Source organism: Pseudophryne corroboree, chromosome 6 (genome assembly GCF_028390025.1).
Source record: "Pseudophryne corroboree isolate aPseCor3 chromosome 6, aPseCor3.hap2, whole genome shotgun sequence".
Classification (NCBI taxonomy): Eukaryota; Metazoa; Chordata; class Amphibia; order Anura; family Myobatrachidae; genus Pseudophryne; species Pseudophryne corroboree.
The window spans coordinates 322985028-322998945 of NC_086449.1; the positions used below are offsets into that span (position 1 = coordinate 322985028).

General features: G+C 44.1%; 1 protein-coding gene across 2 annotated transcripts in view; it reads right to left on the bottom strand.

The window, feature by feature from the left end:
• LOC134932159 (long-chain fatty acid transport protein 2-like) overlaps positions 1 to 13918 on the bottom strand; it is a 266805-nt gene that overhangs the window by 237102 nt on the left and 15785 nt on the right. For both annotated transcript variants that reach the window (XM_063926307.1, XM_063926306.1), the window contains exon 2: positions 13107 to 13316. In XM_063926307.1, the coding sequence (XP_063782377.1) occupies positions 13107 to 13316 (210 nt within the window). The remainder of the gene's footprint in view (positions 1 to 13106; positions 13317 to 13918) is intronic.

Sequence of the window (13918 nt, forward strand, 5' to 3'; positions counted from 1 at the left end):
GATTAGATCAGGATGTACCTCTTACAGAAGTGTACAACAAAGACAATGTAAAAAGAATAAGTTTACAGTTAAAGGAGTATTTCCCAGCCGTAGTTAAATGGAACAAAATATTCTCCATTAAACAGAAGGAGTCAGAAACAGCTGCAGAGTATTTTCACAGAGCATTATTAGAAATGGCAAAATACACAGGCATAGAGGACATTAAAACAAACATAAACCATCGAGAAGTAGCAGTATCGGTACTGATGGATGGTTTAAAAGAATCATTAAAGACTAGGGTACAGACCACACAACCATGTTGGCGAGGTCTGTCTGTGGCTACTTTGAGAGAGGCTGCTATTGATCACGACCGGAATATCACCAGACACAGGGAACAACAAGGTGATAAGTTAATGGCAGTAAGTATACAGGCCCTGACCACAAGGCAGCCTTTGTTTATATCACCAAACCCTGTGGGTAAGTCAAATGTGGTTACTTGTTATTCTTGTCATAAACATGGACACATGGCACGAGATTGTAGAGTGAAGAATTCACGAAACTCATATCAACCCCCTAGACAACGACACGACACACGACATTGGGATCAGGGTCCGCAGAAACGGAGTTATGAGCCACATACAGGGGAAACAAAAAGATATCCCCCGAACAGAGACTGGCAAGCCTCTGGTAGCTCCCAATTAACTCCATCACAAGTAGTTGCTGCCAGCGGGATTCAGGGAGGTCACCATACCCAATAGGGGTGTGGCCATACCTGTAATCTGCAGCCAGTAAAATTGATTGCAAGTCTTGGGAGTGAACCAGAAATTGCAATCAATGTAGCTGGTAAATCATTAAACTTTCTTGTAGACACAGGGGCGGCCAAATCAGTGATAAATTCGACAGTGGGCATGAGAACCACTGGTAAGACAATTCCAGCCATAGGGGTAACGGGAGTAGTCCAGCACTGCCCTGTTAGCAAACCAGCCGAGATTACAATAGGGCCTTTACATACCAAGCATTCCTTTTTGCTGGCTGCATCGGCACCGACTAATCTCCTGGGAAGAGACTTACTGTGTAAAATGGGGTGCGTCATTTATTGTACTCCTGAAGGTGTATTCTTGGACATACCTGAGAATCACGCTCAGGAAGTACGAGACATGTTAGACTCCCCATCAAAATTAATGTCACATACCATTATGACAAATAGGACTCCCTCCCAAGTAGAAGAAATGACATCTCAGATACCAGAGTCACTTTGGACTAAAGATGGACAGGACACTGGATTAATGGCAAACGTAGCTCCGGTAGTTGTACAAGTAAAAGATGGTAGGATAGCTCCAAAAATCTCACAGTACCCTCTGAAGCCAGAGGTGGAGTTAGGAGTGTACCCCGTAATAGAGCGCTTGCTACAACAGGGCATTCTGGTAAGAACGTCCAGCACTGCCAATAGTCCCATCTTCCCTGTTAAAAAGAGTGGGGGGAGGGGTTACCGGCTAGTGCAGGATCTAAGGGGGATTAACAAAATAGTTGAGAGTCAGTTCCCCGTAGTGCCAAATCCAGCTGTCATCCTAATGCAAATCCCTCCCACTGCGAAATTTTTCACTGTTATTGACCTCTGCTCCGCTTTCTTTTCGGTACCTCTGCACCCTGACAGTCAATATTTGTTTGCATTTACATACAGAGGAGTCCAATACACATGGACTCGATTACCACAAGGATTCATAGATAGTCCAAGTATATTTTCCCAGGCTTTGCATGATTGTTTACAGTCTTTCCAACCAGTGAGTGGATCAGTATTAATACAGTACGTGGATGATCTACTACTGTGTTCTGATTCATTGGAAGCATCCCTGAAGGATACGAAACAGCTCCTGTTTCATCTTTCAGACACAGGACACAAGGTTTCCAAAGACAAGTTGCAATTATGCAAAACTAAGGTAAAATATTTGGGACACTGTCTAACACAAGGACTGAGACACCTGACCGCTGATAGAATTCAAGCAATTAGAGACATGACTCTGCCACAAACCCAGCAACAGATCAGAACATTTTTAGGAATGTGTGGGTATTGCCGTAACTGGATCCCAGGGTTTTCCATTCTAGCGTTACCCTTGCAGGAGATGGTCTCAAACAAACCTGATCGGATTTCGCATACAGACGAGTCCGAGACAGCATTTGAGAGACTTAAACAGTGCCTAACGCAGGCACCAGCATTGGGTATGCCAGACTATGGGAAACCCTTTGAACTATATGGAACAGAAAGTGCTGGTTGCGCGGCAGGCGTACTAACCCAAAAGCACGGTGATGCCAGCAGGCCAGTAGCATATTACAGCGCTCAGCTAGATACGGTAGCGCGATCCCTCCCCACATGCTTGCGAAGCGTTGCTGCGATAGCATTGCTAGTAACGAAAAGCGAAGACGTCGTGCTAGGTCACAACCTCACAATTCATACACCACATGCAGTGTCAGCCTTGTTAAATTCTGCCCAAACCAGACACGTCTCATCAGCGCGGTTTACAAGATGGGAATTGGCACTAATGGCCCCCGTAAACATCACCATAAGGAGATGCAGTGCATTAAATCCTGCAACATATCTCCCAGGTGTGCCTGGACAGGCACAAAGGGTGGAGGATGAGAGTGGTGGGGAAGGAGAATTTAATACAAAGGAAGACACACATGATTGTATGGAATATTTGACCCAAAATTTTACCGCAAGGCCTGACATCAGTGACAACCCACTGGAAGATGTAGAACTTACGTTCTACACGGACGGTAGTTGTCATAGACAGTCAGAATCGGGAGACTTGTGTACTGGATACGCAGTCGTAGATGACCAAGGCACCATAGAAGCGGAACCGCTAGGCCCACCTCACTCAGCCCAGGTTGCTGAACTGGTCGCCCTAACCAGAGCATGTGAATTGGCTAAGGGCAAATCAGCCAATATCTACACCGATTCTAGATACGCATTCGGGGTAGTCCATGATTTCGGAGCCCTATGGCGCCTCAGAAATTTCATGACGGCAGCTGGTACACCGGTAGCGCATGCAGCTCACATAAAAAGGCTTCTAACAGCGATACAGGAACCCGACAGAGTGGCTGTTATCAAATGTAAAGCACACACATATAGCCAAGACCCAGTATCACTTGGTAACAGCCGAGCAGACGAAGCTGCTAAGTTAGCAGCTGCTACCCCCAGACAGACAGACACCACACAACTGATGGTATTTAATACCATCAACACACAGAAGTTGTGTGAGATGCAAAATTTGTGTTCCACACAGGAAAAGGCAGTCTGGAAGGCAAAAGGATATGGCCAGGAGTCCTCAGGACTCTGGACGGATGGACACGGTAAACCAGTGGCCCCCAGAGCATACCTTCCATGTTTAGCTGAGGCAGCTCACGGGCTGACTCATCTGGGCAAGGAAGGGATGTGCAAGTTGGTAAGAGCATATTGGTGTGCCCCAGGATTTTCATCTCATGCGAGTAAAAGAGCAATGTCATGCCTTACCTGTCTGAGAAAGAACATCGGAAAGGAAATACCTACAGAACCATCTCATATCCCACCTGCCGGCGGCCCTTTCCAGGTAATACAGATTGACTTTATTCAATTACCCCCTTGTCGAAATTTGAAATATGTACTTGTTTGTATAGATGTTTTCTCAAATTGGGTCGAAGCATTTCCGGCGGCCACAAATACCGCTATGTTTACTGCTAAGAAAATTGTGCAGGAATTTGTATGTAGATATGGTATCCCTAGAATTATCGAAAGTGATAGGGGTACCCATTTTACAGGTGATGTCTTTCAAGGAATGTGTAAATTGATGGGAATTGATAGCAAGCTGCACACTCCATACCGTCCACAGGCGAGTGCGAAAGTGGAAAGAGTGAACAGCACTATTAAAAATAAACTGAGTAAAGTGATGGCAGAGACAGGACTGACATGGCCAGAAGCTTTACCCATTGTACTGTACAGCATCAGAACCACTCCCAGGTCCCCTCTTAATCTGTCTCCCTTTGAAATCTTGTTTGGTCGACAACCGCATGTTATGATTAACCCTCAGGATGATTTGAAGTGTAACAATGAAGTGACTGTAAAATACTTGATTAACATGAGTAAACAGTTAAGGAATCAAAATGATAATCTGAAGTTAGTGATTCCTGATTTACCAGATAGTAATTGTCATGACATTGAACCTGGGGATTATGTAATGATACGGAATTTTCTACGCTCAGGTTGCCTTATTGACAGATGGGAAGGACCATACCAGGTCTTATTGACTAGCACTACAGCATTGAAGGTTGCTGAGAGAGAGACTTGGGTTCATTCGTCCCACTGTAAGAAGGTTGCTGATCCAGAGAGGTCCCGTGATAAGGAACAGACGGTAGAGGTTGTATCACTGGAGTGTCTGTTCCAGGAGGATTGAGGCGGCACCTGAGCATTGAAAATCACAAGACCAAAAGCAGTTGTCGATCCCCTGTTCCCTTTTATTGTTTTTCTCCAACTTCCCATCCCCTCTCCCTCAAATTATTTTTTCCCCCTTCTCATTCTTCTCCGTTTCCTCCTACAAGATGGACTTGCCCCAAGAGACTGTGATCCGGATTTTCCTGTTGACCATGATGTTGACCAGAGCAGTCTGTTCCGGCGAGAGTACCATGGAGGTCGAGAGAGGTTCTGGAATGGGTTCTGATGACAGAGATGGAGGCGTAGTTTTCCAAGAACAACATAATCAACAAGCAAAGGCGAGTATCAGAAAACGATCCGATAGCATTGACCATAGAAGGAATTGTGAAGGATTGTTAGCTGAAGAAAACTGTATCTGTCGGCTCTGTAACAATGTCATTGAGGATGGGTGCATAAAGAAATGCCAATCCAGTTTTAATATCCATATGGACCGGCATCCATTGAGTGACTATCACTCCTTAGTGGGTAGTGTGTTAAATAAAACAGATTGTTGGGTATGCTCTCAAGTACCTCAAGGTCATAGCAAATCAGGGCTAGTACCATTTCCTTTAACGTTAGGGGAGGTACTTGAGTTAAGTGGTGGGAGACCGGTGGACAGGAGGTTTAATATCTCCAGCCCTCCTAGTTTGAAGCTCCACCAATACCATGTGGATAGGTCCCTATTATGTTTTAACATCTCCAATCCCCGAAAGCCGGGAAATTGGGAAGTGTCATGGAGTAATCAAACCATGACCTTTTCGCATAGAGCAGATAGAATGCCTACAGATACAGAGCTTATACGCCACATAGCCAGTAGAGGAAAATCTTTCCGGTATAGGTATACCTTAGGAAATAGGATTACGAGAGTTGGAGAGGTATCACCAGGATACTGTGCACATATCGTACAACCTGATACGTGTACTAAGCAGATGGAAGAATTAGGGTTAGGAGATTTCACATGGAAGGTGTGTAATATGGTTATGTCCTACTCCGTCCCATATGTTCTCCCCGATGATGCATATTTCATATGCGGGAGAAAGGCGTATAAGTGGCTTGCCCCAAACTCTGAAGGATTGTGTTATATTGGAAAAGTACTGCCTGAAGTAATGACTGTATCACATGACAAAATGAAAGACATACACCGTGTTGCCCAAACTCCTTATACTCACACCCATTACGAGCACGTAGTTAAACGGCACCTGATAGAAAGAACAGAGCATCCGGCCTCTGACATGATCCATGAATCCACCGGGATTCAGTTTCTAATCGCGTTAGACATCACTCGCACCGCCAGAGGAGTGTTGAATTATAAATACATATCTGCACTTGCAAATTTGTTAGATAATATCACTGAAATGTATGATGACACGTTTAGGTATACTGGAAGAGAACTTCAAGCTTATAAAACGGAACTGGTACAGCATAGAATGGTTCTTAATTATCTCACAGCAGTGACAGGCGGATATTGTGTCACACTGGCAACACAATACGGCGTGAAATGTTGCACATATATTACGAATAGCACCGAGGACCCGGTCGAGGTCATAGACCAAAAGATGGACGATATTCTCCAACTGAAGTGGGAATTTCGCAGGAGACACAATCTCACTCTTGCTGCTGTAGGTAATGAGCTGACTGGTTGGGTGTCATGGTTGAACCCGCGAAATTGGTTCTCTGGTTTAGGAGACTGGGCTCAAGGAGTCATAATGGATGTTGGGAAGTTTCTCCTATGTATCTTAGGTGTTATCATAACGATTGGCTTGATATTTAGATGCGGGCAGGCTTTAATGAAGTGCAATCGTCGTACTAGGGTAATGAGTTTAAGGAGTGAGGAAACTGTAATTCCAATGGACTTGATTTATGACCCAACGGTAGAAACAATGATGTGATGAAAATGCGATTTCTACGGTCCGTTTCTTTCACCTGTTTTTCCGTTTTCTCCAAGGTAAAAAGACCCACTTGGACGAGGAGTTTGATGAGCCGATATACAGACAACAGATGGATTAAAGAAGAAGTTTTGACAACCAGATACACAGATTTTTGATGAACTATGCCATGGATCCCCAGTTTCCCTAGAAATTTTAAAATTACGCTAGCCCAACACTTTTGTAAATCTATGGACATTGACAGCTTTTGCTCGCACCTTATGGGCAAAAGCACAAAGAAGACTGCATTCAACAGACACCAAACAAGACCTCAATCGACGAATGTACATTTACCTGACATAGAATACCACCGCATTTACCGTAATTATGTCTTTTCTTCATTTCTACAACCCTCAGGTAATGACACACATAGTCGATAGGGAATACAGGCACAGATACCAGCAATCACATATCTCCCCCATTCATGTATCATCAACTAAAATGTGCTCCCCCATTTTGTTACAACCAAAGCCGAAAAGAGCTCGGTAAAGTTTGACAGCCCATCCACAGACCCGTACCATGGGATAAGAAGGAATTCAAATGTATACTTCGCAATACCTCGAAGCTTGATTTAAAACACGTACGGCACGATGATACATGACCCCCAAGCACGGATTCATACACACATGCTTCTGCTATCTCACTAGGTCATACCCTTTTCCTACCTTCTCCTCTCCTCCCCTACCCAACCATGTAAATGTATTAACCCCTGACATATATTTTTCTCTTTTTGAAATGTTTTAGAAGGTGGCAGTTATGGTTGACTGCCAAAGGGTGGACTGTCAAAGTCAGAAAAATATCTCTATGCACACTACCATATTTGCACCTCACACAGGTCCGTGCTGCGCATGCGTACGCTCTCCCGTACGTGCGCATACTCACAGTCGCGGGCACCCGCAGGCGCACGGTATGCGTATTTACGGTAGAGTTTATGTGATCGTAGCGTGCGACTCAATCGTTACATATTTTCACTATATAATGTATTTTGTAGATCATGGTCCCTTTGATAGATTCTGAAAGTTTGGTTAATATAGAATGTTCGTGAACAGAGAAATCCCTCTTTGTTTGATACGAAGGGTCAGACAGGAGTAATACAGTGGTGTTTAGTACCCATCAGAAGAGTATTTAATTAGCAATATTCCGGTGTTGGTTTGAAGCGGATTAATCGCTCGTGCGAATAGTTATGGACATAAGAAGTTAATGAACATTTACTGTATTTGCACTTACTTATCCATGCGGCGGGAAACCCAGTTTCCCTCCCACCTGAGCTGTTGGAAATAGTCACGGCCCACCTGTATGAATCAACCTATGACCTTTTGTTATAATGCGAGGAGGAATTCCTGTGTCCAATGAACAATGAGATTGTAGGGACCATTGAATTGCATTGTGTGTGGGGCATAAATAGACAGGCCGATCACATCCAGCACTCACTCTTCAACGGTTATCATTGCTGAAAATCGGGAGCTGGATGTCCAGAGGCGCATGCGATCGTTTCCCCTTGTGCGTAAGTTTTTCTCCGCAACTATATTGATCTTCTTGTTATTGTGGGCCAATTTCTCTCTCTCTCTCTCTTCTCCTCTTTCTCTCTTATTTTCCCTTAAATAGTAATTGTATTATATTTCCTGTGTAGTTATCTGGTTAGGTAGTCTATGTTATATTGTAGTGTATGATTTGTATTTGTATTAATTCTTTTGCAAGTATATCATTCAGAATATATATATATATTAGGCGTTGGACCCTAAGCCCAGGTATCTGTGTATTTCTTATAGTGTTAAGTATTCTCAGAGCGTCGGTGACGCTCAAACAGCTTTTGAGTTAATAAGGTTACATTGTGTTGCATCTACACCCTATCTCTACACTAAGGTTTTACAGCATACTGCATTGTTTATGGTTTAGATTTAAAGGTTTAACATTGTGAGCGTCAGCGCCGCTGGTGATCTCCTCGTGGTCCCGAGCGTCCGCTACGCTATAGCGAATCATTACGTTAGTCAGCAGCCAATAGCGTGCCTGCCAGTGATCTCTTGGCCGTGAGCGAACGTGACGCTTGAGCGTCTCGACTACGGCTGAGCGATTGTTACGCAACGAGCGTACCCTTACGGTACTTCACACGTAAATAGCGTACAGTGTTCTTAGACCTCATAAAGGGTTTTATATACGATAAATATTCAGCTTTATCACATTGTAAGTGTTTTGTGACATTTATGAGTACTGTATGAGAGTATTTAGGGAATAGAAAATATCTGGTAAGTATGTAAAAGAAAATAATAAAAACAAAGCTTCTTTGCTGAAAGACACTTTTAGAATTGAAATCCTACCTAAATAAGCTTCTTGCGATGTAGAGGAATCCAAAAACATAGGTGGTCATTCCGAGTTGATCGCAGCCAGCAACTTTTAGCTGTTGCTGCGATAAACAGTCCACGCCTATGGGGGAGTGTATTTTAGCTTAGCAGGGCTGCGATCGCTTGTGCAGCCCTGCTAAGCTAAAAACATTTCAAGCAGTTTCAGAGTAGCCCTGGACATACTTACCCTGTGCGATGATCCCTGCGATGCTGGAGCTGCTTCTGACGTCAGACATCCACCCTCCGTTGGTCTGGACACGCCTGCGTTTTTCAATCCACTCCCCGAAAACGTCCGCCAATGCTGTGGAGACGCCCAGGACCGCCTTCTTCCTGTCAATCTTCTTAGTGGTCCGCACTGCGACCGCTTTGTTCGCTGGACGCTTCGTAACCCGGCGACCCCTGTCGCCGGGCAATGTCGTGCACGCGCAATGCGGCCGCCGTGCATGTGCATTCCGCACCCGTTCGCACCGCAGCGAGAAACCGCTGCATGCGAACGGGTCGGAATGACCCCCATAGGGCCTAATTCAGCATGAGTTGTAGTTGTGTGAAAATACGCACAACCACAACTCATTCCACTAACATCCGGGGGTCCACCCACCACAGGGCAAGGTCTCCCCGCATGCTGGGTCCTGCCCCCCCCTCTAAAATGTGAGCGCTTCGCTAAACAGTGAAGTGCCTACATGTATAGGGTAGCCCCCTGTCTCCGCAGCTTAGCTGTGAAGGCAGTTGCCGGGCCACGATGTGTTTGGTCACTGGTCCACCATGTTTTGGGTCGCAGCGGCTGCGTGTGATGTCACGCAGCCCCACAGTATGCCCCGCAAATGGTCCGGACATGCCTGCCTTGTCCGGTAGCACCAACCAATGCCGCAACGTCGACCCATAAATGCAACGTCGATGCCCTCACCCACAAACGCCTCTGCTGTCAGTCAGGTAGATGCCATCGCATCTCACTGTGTGTGCATGTGCAGTGTGGCTCCTGCACGTGTGCACAATGCACAAGGGCTTCAGTATGTGAACGTATCGCTGATTCATTCCATACCAAATTAGGCCCATATACCATGCTTATTACTATGCAGCTGGTACTATATTTACCTGTGAATATATGGAAAACTGAGCACTGACATATTATTTTTATATTTTTGTATCAAAATGTTACCAAATGTTGTCCTGGCTGATGTATATTAGGCTTATACTGTATATATAAATGAACATTATCAGAGGCAAGTTGTTCACAGGTTACAGACATGTTGGTAGTACATCACAAATGGCTTCCTAGAATAAACCCCACACCTCCAGTCCTATCATCCAGCCGGCTGGTCAAGCATTGGAAGCAATGTGTCCCTTAACGGAACACATATTTAAAGTAGAGATGAGCAGGTTCGGTTCTCAGAGAACCGAACCATACCGGACTTTGCCTTCCGAGCCCGGATTCGAGTCAGGCTCAGGTTTTCCCGCATGACTCGGAAACCCGAACTCGGCAAAACGTCATCATCCCGCTGTCGGATTCTCGCGGGATTTGGGATTTGGATTCCATATGAGGAGCCGTGCGTCGTGGCCATTTTTACTCCAGTCTCGGAGAGTGTAGTGAGAGGATGTGTCTCCATCCTCCAGTGTCTGTGTGGGGGCGAGAAAGTGGGGTGGCAAGTCTTGTGCTGTGTTGTGCTGCTAAGTCCAGTCCAGTGTAGTCACAGTGTATTGTGCTGCATCAGTCCAGGCAGTCACAATGTTGGTGTCCTCTCCTGCCAGTGTAGCTGTATAAAGTGTTGTTGACTGTGTTGTGCTGCATCAGACCAGTGGTAGTGTCCTGTCTCATCAGTCATTCCAGTGACGATATACGCTGCTGCTATATGTCCACTGCTGCCGTATAATAATAATAATAACAACAACAACCACAAGTCTCTTACAGTATTGTTGTGTTGTGCTGCATCAGACCAGTGGTAGGGTCCTGTCTCATCAGTCATTCCAGTGACGATATACGCTGCTGCTATATGTACACCGCTGCCGTATAATAATAATAATAATAATAATAATAACAACAACAACAACAACAACAACCACAAGTCTCTTACAGTATTGTTGTGTTGTGCTGCATCAGACCAGAGGTAGTGTCCTGTCTCATCAGTCATTCCAGTGACGATATACGCTGCTGCTATATGTACACTGCTGCCGTATAATAATAATAATAATAATAATAATAATAATAACAACAACAAGTCCCTTACAGTGTTGTTGTGTTGTGCTGCATCAGACCAGTGGTAGTGTCCTGTCTCATCAGTCATTCCAGTGACGATATACGCTGCTGCTATATGTACACTGCTGCCGTATAATAATAATAATAATAATAATAATAATAATAATAATAACAACAACAAGTCCCTTACAGTGTTGCTGTGTTGTGCTGCATCAGACCAGTGGTAGTGTCCTGGCCATCAGTCATTCCAGTGACGAGGCAGTCACAGTGGTATACGCTGCTGCTATATGTCCACTGCTGCCGTATAATAATAATAACAACAACAACAACAACAAGTCCCTTACAGTGTTGTTGTGTTTTGCTGCATCAGACCAGTGGTAGTGTCCTGGCCATCAGTCATTATACGCTGCTGCTATATGTCCACTGCTGCCGTATAATAATACCTTTTCAAATGCATTAACAAAATTCCCATCTTCTTGCTGGCCTCGTCCAAAGTCCTGTAAAGATACCTGCTCACCAGTGGGAACCCACTGGGCCTTGGTCTCCCTCTCCACCTGTAATTCACTGGCCAAAGAGGCTTTTGCAGTCACTAAGCTTTGGTATTCCATAGCCCTTGACTAATGGGACACTCCAGCCATTGTTCGCCTGCTGACATCATGCCATGTAACCATCTCCTGTAACAATGGGAAATCACGGCACAGTATCAGCCGGTAAGGTGGTTTGGAGGTTACTGCGGCTACCAACTTTAATGATCGCCCTTTTATTACTATTGGTAGCTGCACCCATGGGCATACCTTTACATCTCCATGAATGCACTGTACCTTTACAGGAGGTAAGACCTGGTCATACCCTGAAGGAACCAGGTTTGCAGAGATGATGGTCAGCTTGCTGCCAATATCAACTAAGGCCCAGGTCTCCCGACCTTCCACTTGTACCGGTAGCCAAAACAAGGTGGTTTCTGCTGTAGAAATGTTTCCAGCAGAAATGCAGATCACAGATCGGGTTGCTCTTCCTTTACTGCGATCAATTGGCTCACCGTGTTTTGGGCAACCCTGCCGCATATATCCTAGCTTGCCACAGTCAAAACACACAGGTGTAGAATCTGGGTTGATTGGTTTAACAATGGGGACCTGGGTTCTGGGCTTAGGTACTGGCTGTTACCCTTGACTTTATTTAATTTTCCCAGGGTCAGGTACCTCCCAACCGCCACTACTAATTCCTATTGTTGCTGCTCCAATCCTGCAAAATCCTGCCATTGCACATTAACCTCAAGTAGGATCATGCTGTCTCTGCAACAATATATATATTTTCAGAGTACGAGTCCTACTAATGTTGTTTGACCTGACCTGAGATATTGTTTTTAAAAATAATAAAAATTAAAATTGATCTGCACTATGAGCGCATTCTCCTTTCATCCTTGTTTCTAGAAAGTTATTTGCTCCAGGCGATCAGAGAGATTTTTGGAGAGTTGCTGTGGTACTGAAGAGTACCGGTGTTACAGCCCAGAGTTCTGACCTGTGGACTTGATGCTTTATCTTTAACTGACCAGCGCACCTCTATAACATTGTTTCAAATATATATATAAATATATATATACAGTCCAATAGGCGGCACTCCGGTAAATGATACATGAAACAGCTGTTTCATGTATCATTTACCGAAGTGCCGCCTATTGGACTGTATATTTGACCCGTAGCCATGCGGGTTTAGGAGGGCACCGGGTTCGAATACTTTGTTTATGGGAGTGCTGCCATCCAAATCTTGTGTATATATATATATATATATATACACACACACACACACACACACACACACACACACACACACACACACACACATAACACACAGTATAAATTCAAATTCAACACAAAATATAACAAAACTCTTACATGGTTTCGCTGAATGTACCAAACTCAGGGTATTGATGAGTCCCTATACTGACTGTTGTAAGGCTTTTATAGAATAGATACTATCTCCTATAGTGAAGTATATATAATACAGGGGAAGTAGAGTGCCATTCAGGACTCCTCTCCACAGGTCGGTGAATAGCGGCACAATGCATAAGGCTCTAGGCTGCAATTGTGAGCTTTAGGACCACGGTAAGCACACAAAAAACAACATTTGGTCCACCAGGGGGGCTTTATGGGTACTCAGAACCCCTCTCCCCCCTGCGTGCACCAATTTTCTGATAATGAAAAAGCTAATTAGAAACAAAACAATTAAGAGGTTACCTGTAGTTCCAGATGTGTATATATACAAAGCTGGTGATTTTGCAGTAAGATCTGATCTAAGAGATCGAGGAACTGGCTCTTCAGAAGCAGCTTCCACTTTATCAAGTAGACTGTGAACTCCATCAGTGGCAGAATCTCTGCTCAGGTAAAACACCAGCACTCCTTCCTCTGCCAGAGCAGGTAACACTTCCTCCACAGCTTTCTTCAGTTCTAGTTAAATGAAAAAGCGGTGTTCTCATGAAGGCTCAACCACAATTATGTTAGTACTGTACCAAATATTATTTAACAATTGTTAGAAATTAACAAAATAATGCAGTAGTATCTAGAATCCAGACTGCATCAACGCAATTAATCTCATAGATAGATAGATAGATAGATAGATAGATAGATAGATACAAGAGACACAATATGACCTTTAGACAGTGACATACAGTAATACTGTGTATAGTATATTACTGGATAAACCTCAACTAAAACAGAATAGGAAGATATGCAGGAACTACATGATAAATGAAGAATAATACATTAAAGGAAACCTTTATTTTGTACACTCCATGGCCAGTTTATTAAGCACTTCTAAGTCATAATAATGTGAAAGCGCTTGCGGGTTTTCACAAGTGTTGTCACACCTCTAGGCCAATGATAAATAGCAATGAATAATATTTAATTCTTGTCACAAAACACAGCTATATGTGTTTGTAATTAGTGGCCACATTTCTCTATTACTGATAAATAAAGTGAATCTGACACACATTATGTAAATGGTATCAGGATGAAAGACAGTAAATAGATAGACGATCAATAGGAACATA